The sequence below is a fragment of the Mercenaria mercenaria genome, chromosome 1, assembly GCF_021730395.1.
Source record: "Mercenaria mercenaria strain notata chromosome 1, MADL_Memer_1, whole genome shotgun sequence".
Classification (NCBI taxonomy): Eukaryota; Metazoa; Mollusca; class Bivalvia; order Venerida; family Veneridae; genus Mercenaria; species Mercenaria mercenaria.
This window is the reverse complement of record NC_069361.1, coordinates 51945505-51966313: the sequence shown is the minus strand read 5'-3', so window position 1 is coordinate 51966313 and position 20809 is coordinate 51945505. Positions and strand designations below refer to the sequence as shown.

Sequence of the window (20809 nt, the reverse complement as noted above, 5' to 3'; positions counted from 1 at the left end):
TATATTTTCTCGTAAGGTCAGTGTAGCTTTAGTGGCATACTACATCTCGGTCAGGTAACTGTCGTTGGATGTCTTGTTGGCGAGTTGGAAGCACATATATCATAGATACCCGCTGGTGCCCTCACAAGACAGCAGTTTGTGCATGCGCAGTGGAAGCGAAATCTCCCGGTCATTTTGACAGCTATTTTTGTAAAAAAAAATCCTAGTAATTGTAGATATATTAAATACTTGCCGATTTTGACAAGATTTTCAGTAGTTAAATGTTTTGGACCGATGGCACTTGAACTTTAATTTCAAGGGATTGAATGTTTAATCGATTTAAAAACGAAACGGTGTGAGGTTATCAATGTGGCGAGTTTATTTCGCCAACCAGTACTGATAATTAAGCATAATTTAAAATGCTGCCAAAGGAAGTTTTTTTTTCTGAATACCAATCAAATACCAATCCTCACCAAGCATACGTTATACTGCCTAAGTTAAATTCATACAGAATATTTCACTACTTTTTGCATTCGGTAACCTTCCTTCCTATATTTTGTTTGTTTTGTTTGTTTTGGGTTTAACGCCGTTTCAACAGTATTTCTGTTACGTAATGGCGGGCTGTTAACCTAACCAGTGTTCTGTACCAGTACAAACCTGTTCTCTGTAAGTAACTGCCAACTTCCCCACATGAATCAGAGGCGGAGGACGAATGATTTTTGACACAATGTCTTTTATCAAATCGTCACGGAGAACATATGACCCGCCCGAAGATCGAACTCACGACCCCACGATCCGTAGATCGGCGCTCTCCCTATTGAGCTAAATGAGCGGCTTCTTCCTTTCTAGATGCAATATTCCTTGATTCGCAGGCCAGGATTCAAAAAAAATAATATTTGATTGTGGTGGGGGACATCAGTTGAAAATGAAGGCGTCATCGGCGAAGCGCCAAAAGGGGACATGTACGGAAGTGGCCCTCTGCATGTGTTAGGTTGGGTCCGGGTCTCCCCTTGGACATTTTTCAAATACATATACGAAATGATGGGCTCTGATGCATTTTACCAAAGATATTATTTAATTTCATCGTCTCAGATATTCAAGCCAATGCCGACTATGGCTCTAAAACATTTCAGATTTTGGGTAACGGTCGATGTTCTTACTTATAATGACCACTAGACTACTGCCCGTATTTGTTAAGAACTATACACAATATAAGACGAAATCGGAGCAAAAACGCGTCTAAAAAGAGGAAATATAAACATGTTCTTTGTCCCGAACATGCAGTGTAAATTTGGGTTGTACGGGACTTATGAACATCGATTTCAAGTACTTTCCTGGTACTAACCATGTATAAGCTTTACTTTCAAGGCCAGGGTATTAAGGGACATAAAAGAATAACGATGTTTGCTTTTTGTAAAAGTTAGTCTTCGGCCGGAATATAATGCTAACGTTCAACATATGAAAGACTGAAAGATTCTGAGAACCTAGTGGGAATTTTAAAGATTACGGAGTGTCAAAGGCATATGGTTTATAATGACAGGGCATGTGATGCTGAAACAAAAAACCGACTTCTGATTTGTTTAAAAATAACGTAATTCTTGTTCGGTTTTAAAATCGTTTTTATAGCACATACTTCTTATAACGTTTAAATAGATGCACTTTCATATTTTCATACTTTATCAAATAAGCAATTCTGATTAACATCTAAATATAACATCTAAATATAATATGTTTGAGATGTTCACGTAAACTCGTGCATGGCACGACAAGATCCAAATAACTTTATTTCAAATCAGCTGCGGGTATCACTACATTTATTCAGATATTTTGCAAACAGAAAGTTGAAAACTGTACGTTTACTAAATATGGTGGATAAAATATTATTTTTTATTTTCGTGTCAGTGAGTTATACAGGTAAAATATTTAACCTTTACTTCAATTTCAAATCTTCTTTTTTGCAGTTTTATTTAAAGCTAATCGTCCACAATTTGGGTGAATATTTTAACATATTCATTTCCAAAACGTTTGGCATAGAGTGTATATATGACAATGGTAAAGTGGGTGAAAGTAAAAATGAGATCTTGGTAAAAATGCAAGAAGAATGTAAATTTTCTGCACTGTTTCAAAAGTGTTACAAAAGTTTACTACCTTCTGCACAATAATTTTATATTTGTTGTTTTGCAAAATTTTTATGTCAGTAAGTTTTTACCAATAGTCACTTTCAATGTATTAACTTTTTATGAATTTTTGTGAGAATTTTTTTCCGTCTAAAATGCGTGTATTTGTCCCTTTAATATATTAAAATTAACTAAAAAATACACATTCATCAATTTTCCCACAAAGTCGCACTTGAAAATGATATGTGCATATTTTGAACATTATCACATTGAATGTGTTTAAACATGTGCTCAAATAAAAACATTTCAATATACATATTTTGAAATATATTGATATCAACAATTTTACCTTACGTCGGGATAAAAGACTGTACATTGTCCGCACATACGATAAGCTTGATTTCTCGTCACACTAAATGTATCATGTCTCATTTAGTTTATTAAATAAATGGTACATGTAATACTATGCTTTTAACAGTAAAATTGCTTGCAGCTGTAAATGAAATATATCTTGATAATGTAATATATATTTTTTTCATTTAGTATTTTCATCGTCCATGTTACAGAATTTAAGGTAGTGAACCCGAAATAGAGATCGGTAATTTCTGTTCAATTGTGTTTTACCTCGTTTGTGATTTCGGCATTGTCCGGTTGTTACGGAAACCAGTGCACATATGAGCTACATTTTGAGCCGAAGAATACCAAAGTAAGACACCACAGAATAGGAAATCGCACATTAATAGCCGTCCACGACCTTAACTCGTAATTGTATCTTTCAGACATTTGTCAACATATTAGGAATAATATTCATACTTAACCCTTAGCCTGCTAAATTTCTATAATGGACTGGTCCATCATTCAATTTGGGCAATACCATTTATTATTCGAAGGGGTGTTTACTGAAAATTTACTGACTGAATAGCGAACAGTGCAGACCATGATCAGACTGCAGGGATGTGCAGGCTGATCTTGGTCTGCACTGGTCGCAAAGGCAGAATTACTGCCGCCAGCAGGCAAAGGGTCAACTAAAGAAAAATGTAATACATTTATCTTCTTTTATCTTTAAACTTTCCGTACCTGACAAACTGCATCACCTAAGAAACATTCTTCAAATATTAAACTAATTTACAAGACGCTTAATTGGTACATTAACTGACAATAATAGCCATATAAATCAACGTATTTTTTCCGCCGTAGGACTTAATTTCGGCGAAAATGAAATTAATGCGAAAAATGTAGAGATTGCTTAAAACATACAATACTCAACAAAAATGTTTATGTGTAAATGTGCGACTGTCTATTTATCTGACAGCGTAATGTAAATGATATGACGTAGGCGACGGTGTTGTCTGTCTTAACGTTAACGAAACGAGAACGTTACGTTAGAGTGACCGTGAACTACATATTTATTGTTTCTGTTAATTAGCAAGCTATAATGCATAGTTTTATGGTGTATTTTTGTTGTAAATAAACGGGAATAAATATTTACAAATGTACGTCTGAGAATGGATTTAATTTGTTGTGTGCTGATCATATTACCATATATAACAGGTAAGAAACGATGCATGACTTTTCTTTCGTACTCCAATGTCAAAGGGTTGAATACAAATAGATTTAATTGTTATTTTCAATAACATGTAAATCATTTGTACTTAGTCGCTTTTACTTTCTTGCTATTCTTTGGGAATATGTACGTGAATAGTATGAAAAATCATGACCGAATCCTAGTAGGTACGAATATTCTTGTGGTATCATTTTCGGTACAAGACAGACCTCAAAATATCAAGATTTTATTATGAGTCACGTATCAGTTAGATGACCGTGTGCATGCGTTATGAAATACCCGTCCGTCCACTAGAAAGTTTTAGGTTTATCACCTGTGTATCTCTGTTTAATAGAGGTGTTGCTATTTATTGTTGGACTGTTGATAGTTGTAGGATTTCGTTTTGTTTTATTTTTATTAAGCGTCTATGGTGCCACGATTTAGAATATTGTTTCTCGTAATTGCATGAGCCTTTCACGCTCCGCAGTTTTAAACGTTAAAACAGCATTTTAGCGGACGCTACCAACACGGTGACCTTCAGTAGCGATGTTTAACCTTTGTGTAATAAATTCATAATTTTAATGGTTATAAATGTTGCAAATGACAAGTTCAAGCTTTTCTTTATATAGTTTTGTATAAGAACTTTATGATAACGAAAATGTGTCGGAACGAGTACTGCTGCACTGGCGCCGACTGTTTGTATTTGCCATGATCACTGAATAACTAGGTACAGTCCGTTTTCGTAAACATGATGTTTGTAAACATTAAATATTGCGTTTTGTAACCTAAACTCAGGGTTCAATCTTTTAGTGTGTCTTGTATAAGAAAGACGTGAGCTTAAGCTAAAACAAAACATATTCAAAAAGTAGAAAGGTCATTCTGTAAATAGAGAAAATTTGATTTGAAAACATATAAACACGGATGACCTAGTAAACGAACTGTAGTATATATAGGTCCTTATTGACAACCGGCCATTTCCGTATGATTATGTATTTTCCGAATGTTACTTTGGCATTCTTCGGCGGTTTTAAGTCAATGGATTTCCGTACCTATCGGAAAATGCCGGACTTTTACGATCAAGTTGTCGGACTGTCGGACGCATCGTTTTAAAATAAATTAGGTATACAATCAGGTAAGGGTAGACTTTTCCGGAAGCACAGAGCAAAAAAAAAAACCTGTTGTAATCAAGCATTTTTAAAACAAATACAAATTTGAAATTTAGGGTATCCTTTAAATCATGATGTCTTCTGAGGATTGCGCAAAAGTAACAAGACGACATTGGAATATCAGGATAGATATTTTAGATTTATGTTAACTTGGAAATGATTATCATGGTCATGCAAGTATATGAATGTATACTTATCTCTCATCTGTTAACACTCATTCCGATCTCATATTGTAAATACAAATACTGCCATACTTTTAAGGAGGTTGATTGAAATTTCAAACCTGGTTTCCGTATAAACATCTTTTTTTCTAATGTTCGACATGTCTTACAACTTAAATATTTACAACTCTGACATGCATGCTTACTTTTCATGATTTTGCACAAAGAAAATTGCTTTAAAACTCAATGCGAATTTTATCTTATTACTACCAACGTAATATGAGCCGTGCCATGAGAAAACCAACATAGTGGCTTTGCGACCAGCATGGATCCAGACCAGCCTGCGCATCCGCGCAGTCTGGTCAGGATCCATGCTGTTCGCTAAATTATGGTTTCTTCGATTGCAATAAGGTTTGAAAGCGAAGAACATGGATCCTGACCAGACTGTGCGGATGCTATGTTGGTTTTCTCATGGCACGGCTCAATTATAATGATAATATTTCCAGTTTATGGATTTATCATATGATAGATATTGCAAAGACCGCTTTTAGATATTGAAATATACTATTTTCAGTTTGATAAATGTTTTATTTTTGTCCGTGAAATATTACACATTATCATGGATCTAGATCATGTTTTAAATCTATTTACATTTCTATGAAGAAAAGCAGCGAATGCTTGGTTATCTCCCTTGAATTTTCATGCTGGCAAAGTAACATATCCGAAAGAAAGTCAGAGTATGATTTTTCCTGTCACAAATGACCATTTAACAAGTCTTCCTCTTTGACTTGCGGGGCCGATAGGTTGAAGTCACTGCTTTCTAATCCTTCATATTTGGAAGCCATCTAGCTGGCTTACGGAAAGTCAGTGGTTCTACCCAGGTGACCCCCACCCCCCCTCTCCCCCGTGCCTGAAATAATGCCAAGAGGGGCACCTGGGGGCCTTCCTCCACCATCAAAAGCTAGGAAAGTAAGGTGTATCGGTGTGATTCTAGGCCCAACAGAAACAATCTTGATTGAAGAAAAGATTTTGTCACTAATCCACTGAATTTGTTGTTTCCACAGAGGTGTACGCGCGGCACTGGTGTGAAGTATACGACCCGGACTCCCTAGAACCGCTTCCTGAGAAGATATGGTGTGACACGGGGTGCTGCGGATCCCGTAACGACACCCATTGCTGTAGCGTTAAGTAAGTTTATCGTCTATATTGCTTTTAGAACTGTTAACAGTTCACATTTGTTGAGCATTTTATATAAGTATACGTGATTGACTGCATTTTCATGCCGACATTTGAAAGTTTATGAAAAGTCGTTCTGGTATGAAAGCTCCTTGTCTGTTGAATATCTAAAGACTTGAGCAATACAATCTATAAAGTGTATGCAACATTCCATTAAAATGAATAATATTTGAGAATACTTCAATTATGTACAAAACTAAAGTGATTTATTAATATCATTTACTTTGTTTTGTTTGTTTTGGGTTTAACGCCGTTTTTCAACAGTAACGGCGGGCAGTTAACCTTATCAGTATTCCTGGATTCTGTATCAGTACAAACATGTTCTCCGCAAGTAGCTGCCAACTTCCACACATGATTTATCAGAGGTGGAGGACGAATGATTTCAGACACAATGTCTTTTATCAAATCGTCACGAAGAACATACGCCCCGATCGAGCTCGCGACCCCGCGATCCGTAGACCAACGCTCTTCCTACTGAGCTAAGCGGGCGGGCTTTATAATAACTTTGTGCCTTTATCCATATGCCTTTATCCATATATCGTACATATCATAAGACGTCATTCTACATGAGACAGGTGAAATGCAAATTCGAGCCTGATATTAAATCGGAATTAAATGGAAATGGCCTGGGCGTTGATACAGCAAGACTGACAGTTAATACAAATGTTATATTTCCGTGCTATCATATCTTTCGTACAATTATTCCTTAAAGTAAGTTAAATGTTAAGTTTGAGATGCGGAAGTCAGGATATTCTGCGCTTGTTCGGAGATTAAATACATGTTGAATAAATTCTGGCATTTGGAAAACTGCAATGTATGTCAAAAAATCAGCTCGAAAACTGTGGATGTAATAATAATGTATGTCAAAAATCAGCTCGAAAATTGTGGATATGATAATAATGTATGTCAAAAAATCAGCTCGAAAATTGTGGATGTAATAATAATGTATGTCAAAAAATCAGCTCGAAAACTGTGGATGTAATAAAAATGTATTTCAAAAATCAGCTCGAAAACTGTGGATGTAATAATACATTGGTAGATTTCTCATAGGGCCTATGTCCTTTTTTCAGGTTATACCTGTATGAAAAGAATGGAAGACTCACAACAGTGAACAAATTCCTTTGTTGTATTTTGTACAATTTTTTTTTAAACACGAGAAACTTTAAATCTCATCAAAACTATTTACATATAAAAATAATGTGGAGAAAATGTGTTATGTATCATTAAGCAAAAAATCAGACACACTGTACTCTCTTTATATGGACTGAACTGTGTCCGTACGTCTTGTGTGTAAGGAAAATGATTTATTTGTTTATTTTCTGAGAACTTTCAAATTTGCTAAAATCATCTTGAAGTTCTTAATCTGGTAGCAAGATTGATGAAGGGAACCCATCACTTCAAATAATACACATGTACTGTTTTCTATTTGTTCTAGCTGTATTTCATTCTTACTTTTTTTCAGGTCTGAATTTGCCATCGTCGAGGGTGTCCTAGGTGCATTGGGAGGATTTTTCCTGTTACTTGCAATAGTCATCACGGCATGTTGTTGCAGGTCATATTATCGCAAGACCAGGAGTCACGAGATAACTACCATACCGGTAGGCACTGAAATTGTCACAGGTACGTGTTCATTTTCGTTTCCTTATGCCTTTTTTTTGTTTTAGTGCCGTGGGGGTCGGGGTGTGGGGGAGGAGGGAGAGGTGTTGGGATGGGGATAAATGCACAGACCCGTTAGGTCCTATATGTCGATATTTCAGCTTTTTTTGACAGCGGAGGGGACCACAAGTGCCGCTTCCTGAATTATATTTAGCACGAACTGGTACTTGGTTACGGCTTTCTCGCATAACAGAATCCTACATGTTTTCAACAGCCACTTGTTAAAGGGGGTCAGTCACACTTATAGCAACAATTTATGGCATTTTTAACTTTTCATATGGTCTGTTAGAGACCCGTTTAATGAACAAAAAGTCCCATTACATAATGTTTGGTACTAATGATAAACATATGCCCTATTGATTCGTTTTAAAGCTTGTAATTATCGACCTCGCTTTATCATGAAATTATCTAAAACAGATATCGGGATATTTCAACAAACTTTATCTAGCGTCTGAATTCAGTTATATTGTACTTCAAGTCTGTCAGATGGGCATAGGGAGGTAATAATTTTTTTTCTAAAAAATGCATTTCTAATGAATTTCAGCAAAGTAATGTTTATATATTTTTTTATGGATTCCGAATATTAACACATATATAATGCAAGAGAGCTTGATATTTAGAACATTCTATTCACCGGCTAAAGTAACTCTATCTTAGTTAGGCAACCGGGATATGGAAAGTTTGATAACATCACTTATGAAAATCTTATCTGCTTTAAATGCTTTGTGAATACAAAATGTGTAAGTGATCAGATATTGATAACATTTGATTAACATCCATGAAGCAAATTTGTCATCTGCGAGAATTTATAAATGTATGTGTCTTCACGCTCCAGGACCCTTCCAGTACGAATAATGACGCGAGTTATAACTATTAGAACTTACTGAAATATATCATTTAAAATGACTAATGACAATTCTTTTCTTTCTATTTCCAGATATCAAAGCGCATCAAAATGGAATTATATAGTGTACATGTAAATAATAATAGTGACGTTATATTACCATTATTATATGGCACGCACGCTTCCAACGAAATCTGCTAAAATACTATCTGGCTTCAGGGAGCGAAAATTTACAATATGGAACTTCATATCAACAGTCCATTTAAAAGACATGAACGCTGTTTATCATACAAATCTAGACAACCATTTAGAAAGAGGAGTATACAAAATTACATTGTACATCACTAGCACAGGAATCGGAGTTAGGGCGTGGCTACCAAAGTCCCCGAGGGATTCTGCAAATGTTATAACAGGAGAAAAACATGCATGCGTTAACGCTAGTCTTCATAAACGTGTAATGCTAAACTAAATGAATATCATGTCGATAAGCGTACACCACCATAGAATTGTCCAGCCTGACAGTATGATGCAACGCTGTAGATGTAGAAACTTCCTCTTTTTTAGTTATGCTTAACAGAGCCGTTACACCGAGACGTTTCAATGGAATGAGCATATATACTCTTCTTGTTACAGTGCAAATGTAGACATTTCCTTTGTTTTAGTTATGCTTTACAGAGCCGTTACACCTAGTCGTTTCAATGGAATGAGCATATATACTCTTTTGTGACAATGCAGATGTACATTTCCTTTGTTTTAGTTATGCTTAACAGAGCCTTTACACCTAAACGTTTCAATGGAATGAGCATATATACTCTTCTTGTTACAGTGCAGATGTAGACATTTCCTTTGTTTTAATTATGCTTAACAGAGCCGTTACACCTAGACGTTTCAATGGAATGAGCATATATACTCTTCTTGTTACAATGCAGATGTAGACATTTCCTTTGTTTTAGTTATGCTTAACAGAGCCTTTACACCTAAACGTTTCAGTGGAATGAGCATATGTTCTCTTCTTGTTACAATGCAGATGTAGACATTTCCTTTGGTTTAGTTATGCTTAACAGAGCCTTTACACCTAAACGTTTCAATGGAATGAGCATATGTACTCTTTTTGTTAACACATCTCTCTACCATTCAAAAGACTTGAAAACTAAAATGATAGCAGCTAAATGCCAGCCTGTCCATAAACGTGTGTTTTTACAATGGCACGTCTGTTGCATTTCCTTTAGGCTGCCTGTGTCGGGACAATATGCCAGATTTCTGGTCACATGTTATTCAACATTAAAATTTAAATACGTTCCATTTAAAACGAGATGAAAATATTCCTTAAATTGATTTACCAAATCGTTTTAATGTTTAATTAAAATGACGGAAATGTAACCACATGTTACTTAAAATAGAATAGTATGAATGGCTTAAAGATTTTATGTCCGCAGCCTCAAGCTAAATTCGAACATTACAATCGTCGCATAAAAATTAATTAAAGTTCATTCATGTACTTGATCTTTTTATATTATTACACATGTATGTCAAGAAGTGGTTTGAGATATTAAGTTTTGAATAATATAATTACTTCACACGTGATGAAATCTATTTTAAGCCTGAGAGGACAGTTGCCTCTACTGTAATGTGTACATAATGAAATGTTGCATTGCATTTTATAATGTACATTTTTTGTACATTATGCTTTGTTTATATTTATATTTTTATGCTGTTTGCAAACCTTAATACATGTTCGTGTATTGTGTTTGTCATCCATTATCAAGATTAAAAACATTTTTATACAGTCCATTATCGTGTTTCTTAAACATATACATGTGTACTTATATATGTTAAAATAAACGAGTGTCAGGAAGTATTCAATATATTTTTAATTCAAGAAATATTATATTTAATTTAGTGATTTGACGTTGAACGTCATTGTTCGGAGTTCAGGAATTATATCACGAGGGTGCAGCCCAAGTGATAATAATAATACGGAAGTGATTTAATTCAAGAGCAAATCAATAAATGAAATATATTATTACGATTTTAACACGTAAATAGGGTTATTATCTACATCTTTTAAGATATCCACCTAATATTTGTCTGTTTTGGGAGGTTTGTGACGTACAAAGTGTGTGTTGCATATTAACAGACAGTTTTAGTCTTTTTTTGTTTAATAGTGCTATGAATCGGGCCATGTCAGAATACTTGCTTTACAAGTCTACATCACAACCGTTTAACACGTTTTGGCAATCAGTTCTCCGTAAGATCTTAAACACAAACATCCCATCATCCACCACTGACTCGTGCAACAAGAGGGGATACAGCTTTACATATGCAAACAAAATCATCAGCAAAATGAAGTGATACCCATACATTATTGCTGATATTATTCACCGCATACATAAAGAAAATTAACTACTAGTAAATGAATAATGTACGTGACATACGTGAACACCAGGGGCGGATCCAGGATTTTGGCTTATGGAGGCCGCGAAATTCGCAAAAGGATTTGCGGCCTTTTTTTAAAAAATTGTTTTGCCTTGTATACTTCATTATGATGCAATCTGAAAACACAAACATTTGACCACGTAGATAGCGTTCCTATTTACTTGATTTCCGTACCTCTCCAAAATGCTACAGAGTTGATAAAAGTTTTGAAATAAACCCGACATCTTTTACTATAGCGAGTAGCGTCTCAATTTTGGGCTACCAATAATATATGTTCGTCTTTTTTGTGGCTATTTCATTTCGCATTTTTTCAGCTCTTTTTTTTCAAGAAAGTTGAAATGCCACATACATTGTTAGTTTTCATCGAGAACTTTCAAGTTTCTACAAAGATATATAGACATTTAATGAAAAGCACACTCTACCTATATACAAGCAAGGCTAAATACTGTGGTAATTTTCTGCAGTATGAATATTTTTCATTACATTTTACTTGCATTGTGAGATATGATTCATTAATCCCCCGCCGTGGCGGAGGGATTATAGGAATGGTCTGCGTCCGTCCTTCCGTCCGTCCGCCCTTCCGTCCGTCTTTCTGTCCGTCCTTCCGTCCGTAACAAAATCGTGTCCGGTCCATATCTCCTAAACCCCTTGAAGGATTTTCATGAAACTTGGGTCAAATGATCACCTCATCAAGACGATGTGCAGAACCCATCAGTCAGCCTTGTCGGTTCAAGGTCAAGGTCACAACTCAAGGTCAAAGGTTTGAGTCTGCCATTTTGTGTCCGCTCTATATCTCCTAAACCCCTTGAAGGAATTTTATAAAACTTGGGTCAAATAATCAACTCATCAAGACGATGTGCAGAACCCATGAGTCAGCCATGCCGGCTCAAGGTCAAGGTCATAACTCAAGGTCAAAGGTTTGAGCCTTCCATTTTGTGTCCGCTCTATATCTCTTAAACCCCTTGAAGGAATTTTATAAAACTTGGGTCAAATGATCACCTCATCAAGACAATGTGCAGAACCCATGAGTCAGTCATGCCGGCTCAAGGTCAAGGTCACAACTTAGGGTCAAAAGTTTGAGCCTTCCATTTTGTGTCTGCTCTATATCTCCTAAACCCCTTGAAGGATTTTTATCAAACTTGGGTCAAACGATAACCTCATCAAGGCGATGTGCAGAACTTATGAGTCAGCCATTTCGGCTCAAGGTCAAGGTCACAACTGAAGGTCAAAGGTTTGAGCCTTCCATTTCGTGTCCGCTCTATATCTCCTAAACCCCTTGAAGGAATTTTATAAAACTTGGGTCAAATGATTACCTCATCAGAACGATGTGCAGAAATTATGAGTCAACCATGCCAGCTCAAGGTCAAGGTCACAACTAAGGGTAGAAGGTTTGAGCCTTCCATTTGGTGTCCACTCTGTATCTCCTTAACCCCTTGAAGGATTTTCATCAAACTTGGGTCAAATGATCACCTCATCAAGAACTCATGAGTCAGCCATGTCAACTCAAGGTCAAGGTCACAACTGAAGGTCAAAGGTTTCAGCTCTGTATCTCCTAAACCCCTTGAAGGATTTTCATGAAACTTTGGTCAAATGATCACCTCATCAAGATGTTGTGCAGAATTCATGAGTCAGCCATGTCAGTTCAAGGTCAAGGTCACAGCTAAAATCAAAGGTTTACCCTTTCACTATCTATAGCAGTGGCGGGGGATTTAGCTGTCTTTCAGACTGCCTTGTTTCATACTGAATTAGAGCCAATTGGAAGCATTTTGTACAATTTTTGACATTTAAGGGACAGAAATTGTTGTTGTTGTTTTTTTTTTACCCAGAAGCCGCCGGAAAAGTAGACACACACAGCCGAAACATGGTCATTTTTTTTTCAAATTTTTCTTGATTATTTTGCATTGAAAACGTCATTTGATATCATATCCAACAAATCAGTGACTACTATTACTAATTGTGATGTGTTTCAAAAACTTTTTATTTCCGTTATTACAAGTTAAAGATCACTAACTTACATTATTCTTTGTTTTGTATATAAAACAACCATTACAGATCTGATATACGTACCTTCATCGAAAACACTTTTTCCTACACTTACTTTTCATGCAGTTCTTTTATAAATCTACCGAAAAAACAAATAGAAAGAAAATAGGAGGTTGAATAGTTCTTGGTGAAATTCCAGTTAATAGTTGTCTGCTACCCCAGAAAGACGCATATTTGCTTTTAATCACAAAATAAACCCCTTCTACAAAATCTGCTGTAGTTGGAAATAAAACATAACGGCATCACATGTATGCAGAATGCATTATAAGCACACATTCTATACGAAAATGCGCCAAAATTTGAATAATTACAAGGAACTAATTACTACGTACTTCTTTCAACCACACCATGGAAGCAAATTTTTGACCGAATTACTGACCTTATTCCCATTACAGAAAAGCTCGAATTAAAGTCTTATGTGAAAAGAAACATGCAAAAAATATCACGTAAGCGCTTTAGTCGGTACGGAGTTTTGAATATCCTGTAATTCAGTTCTATTCCCTATACTTTTGTTCACAAAACATGTTATGGCTCGAAGCCATGCCGCTGCAGCCGTTTAATCCAGAATCTAAGAAGCATATTAATTCTATTTTGTTGATAGATTATGATTTGTATCGAAATAATACTATAATCTCTTGGGAGTAATGGTTCCTTCTGGCAAACATCATTTCACGCATCTAGAATAGCATTATCTGGACCAAACGAACGTGTTTTATTTTGTTTCGTATTATTTTTTTTTCTAGTTATTTTATACTATATTCGTATATTTTATGTCAGATGATTATTTAAGAAAATCGTTTGGAAGAGACAAACAAGCAAAATGATAACATACTCGGTTACAGGGTCTTTTTACAGCTTTTATTTTAGAGTAAGTTTATGAGAGGTCACGGAAAGCGCAACTGCCATTACACTCCCTTCCTCCCCACCCCCAGTAGCATCCAGATTTAGTGGAATTCTTTATACAGAATACTTTCTTGCACACTTGACCATATTTCCGGTAATTTTACTAATGCCAGTAAAACCCAACCCAACTTGCTGTTAATGACAAGTAACAGTTTATGCATTGTTTATGTAAAATACGAAATCAAATACCATGATAGTTCCTCTTTCTTCCTTTTAGTACATTTCTCAATTAAAAATGTTAGTTTTCCATAACACATAACGTAACGCAACAAATAATGAAACTAAGCCGAAACTATGTAGTTGTGCGCCTTTGAAAAATATGGTGTCCAAATCATAACAGTAAACCTAATATGAATTTTTATATGTAAGTTTAGCTACCCACGTTCGAAAAAAAACAGACTACAAACTCAAAATCTCAAACGATATCTTAGCAGTTTGATGACAAATAGTTTGAACAAACATTATCCCTAACGTAGTGAACGTTTACAAGCAACTAAATATGTCACACCTAGTGCCAGATAGCCGTGATATTAAAAAGTATCAATCGTAATAAAATCTGTGAAGATCCTTGTTATCATAGATATATCACATCTCTACAGCAGATGGGTATATGATAATAAGTAACGGGTTAAACTATACGGTCGAATGGTGATGAGATAAATCCACCACGCAACTTAAATTATGGAAAATAAGGAATATGCTAAAACCCTAGACATAATTTGGTTTGTGGACAAACTCTCAATCTTGGTTGACATTTCTCAATCTCAAACTAAAGGATCTAAATACTAAGCAGTAGATTCATTATCTCATTAGATTACAAAAAATGTAACTCATTTATCTAAATAAAAAATGAAACATTATACTTTCATTTTCATTCTTTTTCTTTTTTATTTTAATTTCGGGATGCGCATGGTACTGATTGTGAAATAGTTCAACAGACAATTTTTATTTGTCGCTTTCAACAATAATATTTGTTAACTTGCGTATGTCATGTTTACATCGTCACGCACGCATGCTTTAGGAAAACCCGGTTAAGGCAGCAATATAAATGTTAAAGTTTAAATTTAAATAAACTTTAAAACATTGATTTTACATCAGATCAAATGGGAAGAAACATACTGTTAGGAACTGCTATACTAGCAATATTTTCAGGTAAGATTTGTATATTTTTGTTAAGCCAGATTTACACATATAAAAAGATATACGATAGATGAATATATACTTGACCCAATTACTGTACAAGTGGGTGCTAAATTTTTATGTAAGCAGTTTCAATATAGTTATGTTGATATCGTACCAATATTATTGCTAATCTAAAGTCAAAACCGTATGGATTTTAGCCTGTTACCATACATTACCATCCATCAGAGGTTCGTCAAAATCACCCGGGGAACCATGGTAGACCTCTGGTATGCGAGAATGGTCCTCATAATATCAAGTCAAAACTGAAAAATAGTTGAAGAAAGCCTTGAGCATTGAGGTTGCTTTGATCAAAACTTATCAAATTTAAAGTGACTTATAAACCCAATTTGACAGGGTATTGTGAAAAGTAACTGTTATTTTTTATTATTATATATAACACAATGTCACTCTCATAACATTTTCTTTCTTACTTACTTACTTGTTCTAGTGACTTTAGCTTGGGATTGTTCCGATTATGAAGAAAGGAAACTCCATCCTTGGTGTGAACATGGTTGCTGCTTCGACAAGAACCCCGTTCGGTGTTGTACATATGTTGAGTATGTACGTTTTAAAATGTATAAACAAAGTTGTGAAGGGGATTGTAGTTTACATATTTTATTTATTAAAAGCAAAATCAGGATAATTGTAAATGTGTACCACCATAAACATGATAAAAATATTATTAATTGTTTTAAACAAACGACGGTAACTACACATCATTTAACTGTGAATGTAGCTCTACATACATAGCTACCTTATATAATTAGTCAAATCAACTGAATTTTGTGAGGATTTTTCTACATATACCTCCAATATCTTAAGATTATTTAAGTGAACGGAGGGTATGGGTTAAATCTTTTAAATATTAACATCAATTAAATTTCAGATCTGTGGGCACGGTGATTTGGACACTTGTAGGATTGGGTTCTGGATTTTTTGTACTGTCTTGTGTAGTTGGTATAGTTTGCTGCTTTCGCAAGAAGGGAGGTTATGAAGGTCAAATAATTTCAACTAATGGAGGTCAAAGGCAAGGTAAAATCATTTTGTCTTCTTTCCCACCAACATTTTCAAGTAAACTTTCAACTATAGAAAAACAAGAGTTGTTCTAGAACGTTTGCACTGATACATCTTAACCTTTAGCCTGCTGGCGGCAAGTGGTATTGTCTTTGCGACCAGTGCAGACCATGATCAGCCTGTACGGATGTACGGATGTGTACACTGTTCGCTATTCAGTCTGTAAAGTTTCAATGAACACCCAGACCAGTCCATTAGGGTAAGGGTTTATATTAAATACTCCGGTTGCCTGGATAACTTACACATTTTATCTAAAAATGCTAAGCGTAGCAAAGCGCATGCTAGCTAATCAATCATTCTGTTCATGGTTAGACTCTAACATTTCTCTCTTATTTACTAATTTGTTATATCTTCGTAAGGTTTTGGGAAGCTGCGTTTTTGAAGTGACGCATTACCTGTTGCATATTCATCCTCGTTTTTTTCACAAATGTTTTTTTTTAAATTTTAATTTGTATTTAAAAGTCACCTATTTAAATTGTATCCTCTTTTTAAATATAAACTTATTAATATATGATTTTACACAGTCACATCTTTTTGTTATTAAAAGTCATCCCGCCGAACGTGAAACCGCCAAACGTCGTTACGGCGCTCCGTCAAATGTCGCTCCGCCCAACTTCGTACTGTCAAACATCGTCTTCCGGAATGAAATAGTAGTTTTAATTAAGAAGGAGATAAATGGTATAAAGATTTTGATATTGATGGAATATTTGTAAGTCCCTCTATGTAGTGTTACCAGAAAATACTGTTCACTATTATGCCCATTACCCCTTCCTACACACCCCACCCACGACGTTAAATTACACTATTTTTTTTTCTCTTGGAATGTAGATGGAGGACAATAAGCATGCGTACGTATGTGCGTGAATGCGTGATTGCATGCGTGCGTGGTAACGTTGTTGCGTGCGTGCGTTCGTCCGACTGTTCACCCGATTGTCTCATCTTTATTCAGATTATAAAAATGTCGAACATAGGAAAACACCTTATGCTTGTCTTAGAGAAATGGATTGCCTTGTAAACAAACACCAGATCCCTATCTGAAAGGTCAAAACCACACTAGGGTAAGGTAAGGGGGTTTGGCCAGGGTCAAGGCAGAAGTTATCCGAGCGGTAATTTTAACGTTTGTAGAGAAATCTGTTTGTACTTTCGTAATGATACGGTTAATGCCATGCAAAAGACATACCTTAAAACTCAGACGGGTGACAGTTTATAGGGCAACGTTCAGCTGGGAGACATTCGGTGGGGCGGCAAAAGTACGTTTGGCTGAGTTACGTTTGGCGGGCCGGCATTCGGCTGGGCGACGTTTGGTGGAGCGATATTAGGCAGGGCGACATTCTGCGAGGCACAATTGGCGGCGTGACATTCGACGGAGCGACGTTTGTACGTGCGACGTTCGGCGGGTCGATGTTCGTCAGGGCCACGTACGGCGAGGCGATATTTGGCGGGGCGCAATAACGACGTTCGGCAGGGTGACGTTTGATGCGCGCTATAACGACGTTGGCGCTATCTCGCTGCAATAGAACGAGATAACGAAATGGCAGAAATAAGTCACCATACAAAAATAATGATAGTCGAGAATAAATGAATACAGTGATATGTGGAACAGCACTCCACTATCCTCAGATGTGAAGATTTACATTTGAATATTTTAAAACGGTGTAACGATTACGGAAAATATAAACGGTCGATGAATACTGAACATGATTCATATCGGTCAATCGGTCGGCTGGTTATGTGACTTCCAAAAATGATAACACGGACTGTCGGTTGATCAGCCATTATATGGCTTCCGAATATTAAATACTTGCTAAGTTAAAAAATAATTTAATATTAATAAATCAAATTTTCAAGATACTTAATTCGAAATGTCGCGCTAGTAAGACGAAATTTCGAGTAGGGTTTCTCAAACTCTTAAAGATAGAATTGGTTAGGTACGTAACTCGAAATTTTGAGTAACATACTCCATAAAATATATGTTTGATTTTTGTTTGCTTTTAGATTTGTCGGAAATCAGGTTACTTTAGTCTGAATTTAAAAATGGCATGCTGTATATATATATAACATTACAGATGCTCAGGGAATTTCAAATACGTGTACAAATTCAATCTAAAAAGTTTAAAAGCAAAGATGTGACATATCCAGAATAGGATATTAACCACCGGATTGGCGTAAGATAAATGAATTTAGTTGCGGCATTAATGTTACTCGTACACCATGTAACATTACTTGAATATTTTGAGGGGGACCTTCGTGGCCGAGTGGTTTAGCTCAGTGATTTTGAATCACTTGTCCCTCACTAATTCGGGTTTTAGCCTCACCTGGGGCACTGAACAGTTGAAATAATGTTCAGAGGGTCACTTAGAGTTTTCCTCCACCATCAAAGCTGAAAAGTCGCCATATATATGATCTAACATTGTGTCGGTGCGACGTTAAACTTAACCAAAAACAAAAACAATTTGAGATTTCCTTTACAGAGGTAAATACGTCCTTTATCCTGTGTACAACTCTTCATTGGGATAGACAAGAAATGCCTAAGATGACTGATGTATTTTTGTTCTTTCAGGTGCGAATTCTTCGTTAAATCTGTCAGGGCAACTAAACAGAAATTTTGGTACGCATTCTTCGTTAGATCCTTCACGACAGCATCGTTCAAACAGTTTTTTGTTTGTGCCACGGCAACATAACAGCGGAAATCGTATAAACAGAACTTCTGAAAGTCATCAGGGCCGTCAGGGGCATATCTGGACTACAGCAATTGGAACAAATACACCAAATAATAGTAATAGACATCCGCGCGTTGTGAATATAAGAAACGATACTTCTTTTCATATGCAGACAGACTTTGGAAACAACCGAAATAATTTGCATACAAGAAGTGCAACTGTTGAAACAAATTTAAACACTAATTCTGCTCAACAACAATCTTCTACACAAACCGATGCACAAAAATATGCCGACCCACCACCTTCGTATGAAAGTTTGTTTAAATTAAATAAGTGATGATAACTAGTATGAAACGCCAGGACTGTCTGATGTGATCAACTGCATTTTTATTAATATGTTAACATATAATATTTACTTGTTTAAAGCTGTGTTTCTTGTTAGTATGCTATACTGTCTTGTCTAGTTGTGTTTTGTCCATTTGCATGACTTCGAGCGACAGATAAAACAGTATAGCCAATAGACAAAACACAACCAGACAAGACAGTATAGCAAACAGACAAAATATCACAGTTTTAAACAAGTTAATACTGTATGTAAACATAATGTCATGACTTGATTGTCCGTTTGACAAGATAATATGGTCAGTGGACAAGACAGTACAGCAAACTAACACGAAAACACAGCGTTTAACAAGTTAATATTGTATGTTAACATAATAAAACTACAGTTGATCACATCAGACAGTCCCGGCGTTCCATAAACTAATATATTAAATTAATCTATCATCGAGAACTTTCAAATTTCTACAAAGATACAGACATTCTATTCATGTCAAACCATACATGATTACAGGGCTATACTTAGCTGATTTTCTGCAGTATAAATATTTTGAATTACATTTACTTGGATCGTGAAATATGATTCATTCCGTCATGAATAAATGCAAAATGGAAGCGTTTTGTATATTTTCTGACATTCCAGGAATAAAATAGGCCGATCGGTCCGAAAAAAAGAAAACATTTGTCAAAAACATTTTATTTTCCACTTTCGTGATTATTTTGCATTGAAAACGTCAAATGATATCATATCCAATAGATCATTGACAACATATACTTACTATTAACGACAAAATAGAAAAAATAGGGCCTGAAGAGTTCTTAGTGAAATATTAATGTCTGCTAGCCCAGAATGACGCATATTTGCTGTTGTCCACACAATAAACCTCTACTTTTTAGTTTCTATCTACAAAACTTAGATATGACTTCTTTGGTACAAACATGAAAAACATCACTTCCATGCAGACGTTTTATACATTATAAGCATTCTTTCTACACGAAAATGTGCAAAATGTGGAATAATTAGTAATACAAGGATCTATTTACTAATTATACCACGGAATCACATTTTGAGCGAAGTACTGTCCTTCTTCCTATACCAGAAGATTGCGTTTACTGTTTACACTATTTTATCACGGTTTCACATTTGTTACTACGTATTAAAATAGCACGATATGCCTTATTTATAGTAACAATATCAATGTGTTTTATCTGTCGCTCGAAGTCATGCAGCTGCAGCTGGTTAATCCAGAACCGGATTCCTTCTTGTCTCTTGATTTTCTCGCATAGTAGTAATCTAGTCATCTACAATAGCATCATCTGGAACAAACAAATTTTGTTTCATGTTATTTTTCTAGCTACTGTATATTACTATATTCATATATTTCAAGTTAAGATAAATGTTTAAGATAATTGTTCGGAAGAATAGAATGCAATTAGAAAAATCAGCAAATAGATAACAAACTCGGTTTG

General features: G+C 35.5%; 1 protein-coding gene across 3 annotated transcripts; it reads left to right on the top strand.

The window, feature by feature from the left end:
- Positions 1–1829: 1829 nt before the first annotated feature.
- Positions 1830–20018, top strand: LOC123537929 (uncharacterized). Of its 3 annotated transcripts, none has more exons than XM_053547517.1 (6): positions 1830–1893; positions 6031–6154; positions 7665–7822; positions 15715–15823; positions 16153–16298; positions 18901–20018. In XM_053547517.1, exons 1-6 carry the CDS (start codon positions 1845–1847, stop codon positions 19335–19337), a joined length of 1023 nt encoding a protein of 340 aa, XP_053403492.1. In that variant the 5' UTR covers positions 1830–1844; the 3' UTR covers positions 19338–20018. The 3 variants fall into 3 exon arrangements, with proteins under 3 accessions (XP_053403492.1, XP_053403496.1, XP_053403502.1); XM_053547521.1 differs by lacking the exon at positions 1830–1893 and adding an exon at positions 3456–3647; XM_053547527.1 differs by lacking the exons at positions 1830–1893; positions 6031–6154 and adding an exon at positions 6966–7060.
- Positions 20019–20809: the final 791 nt, after the last annotated feature.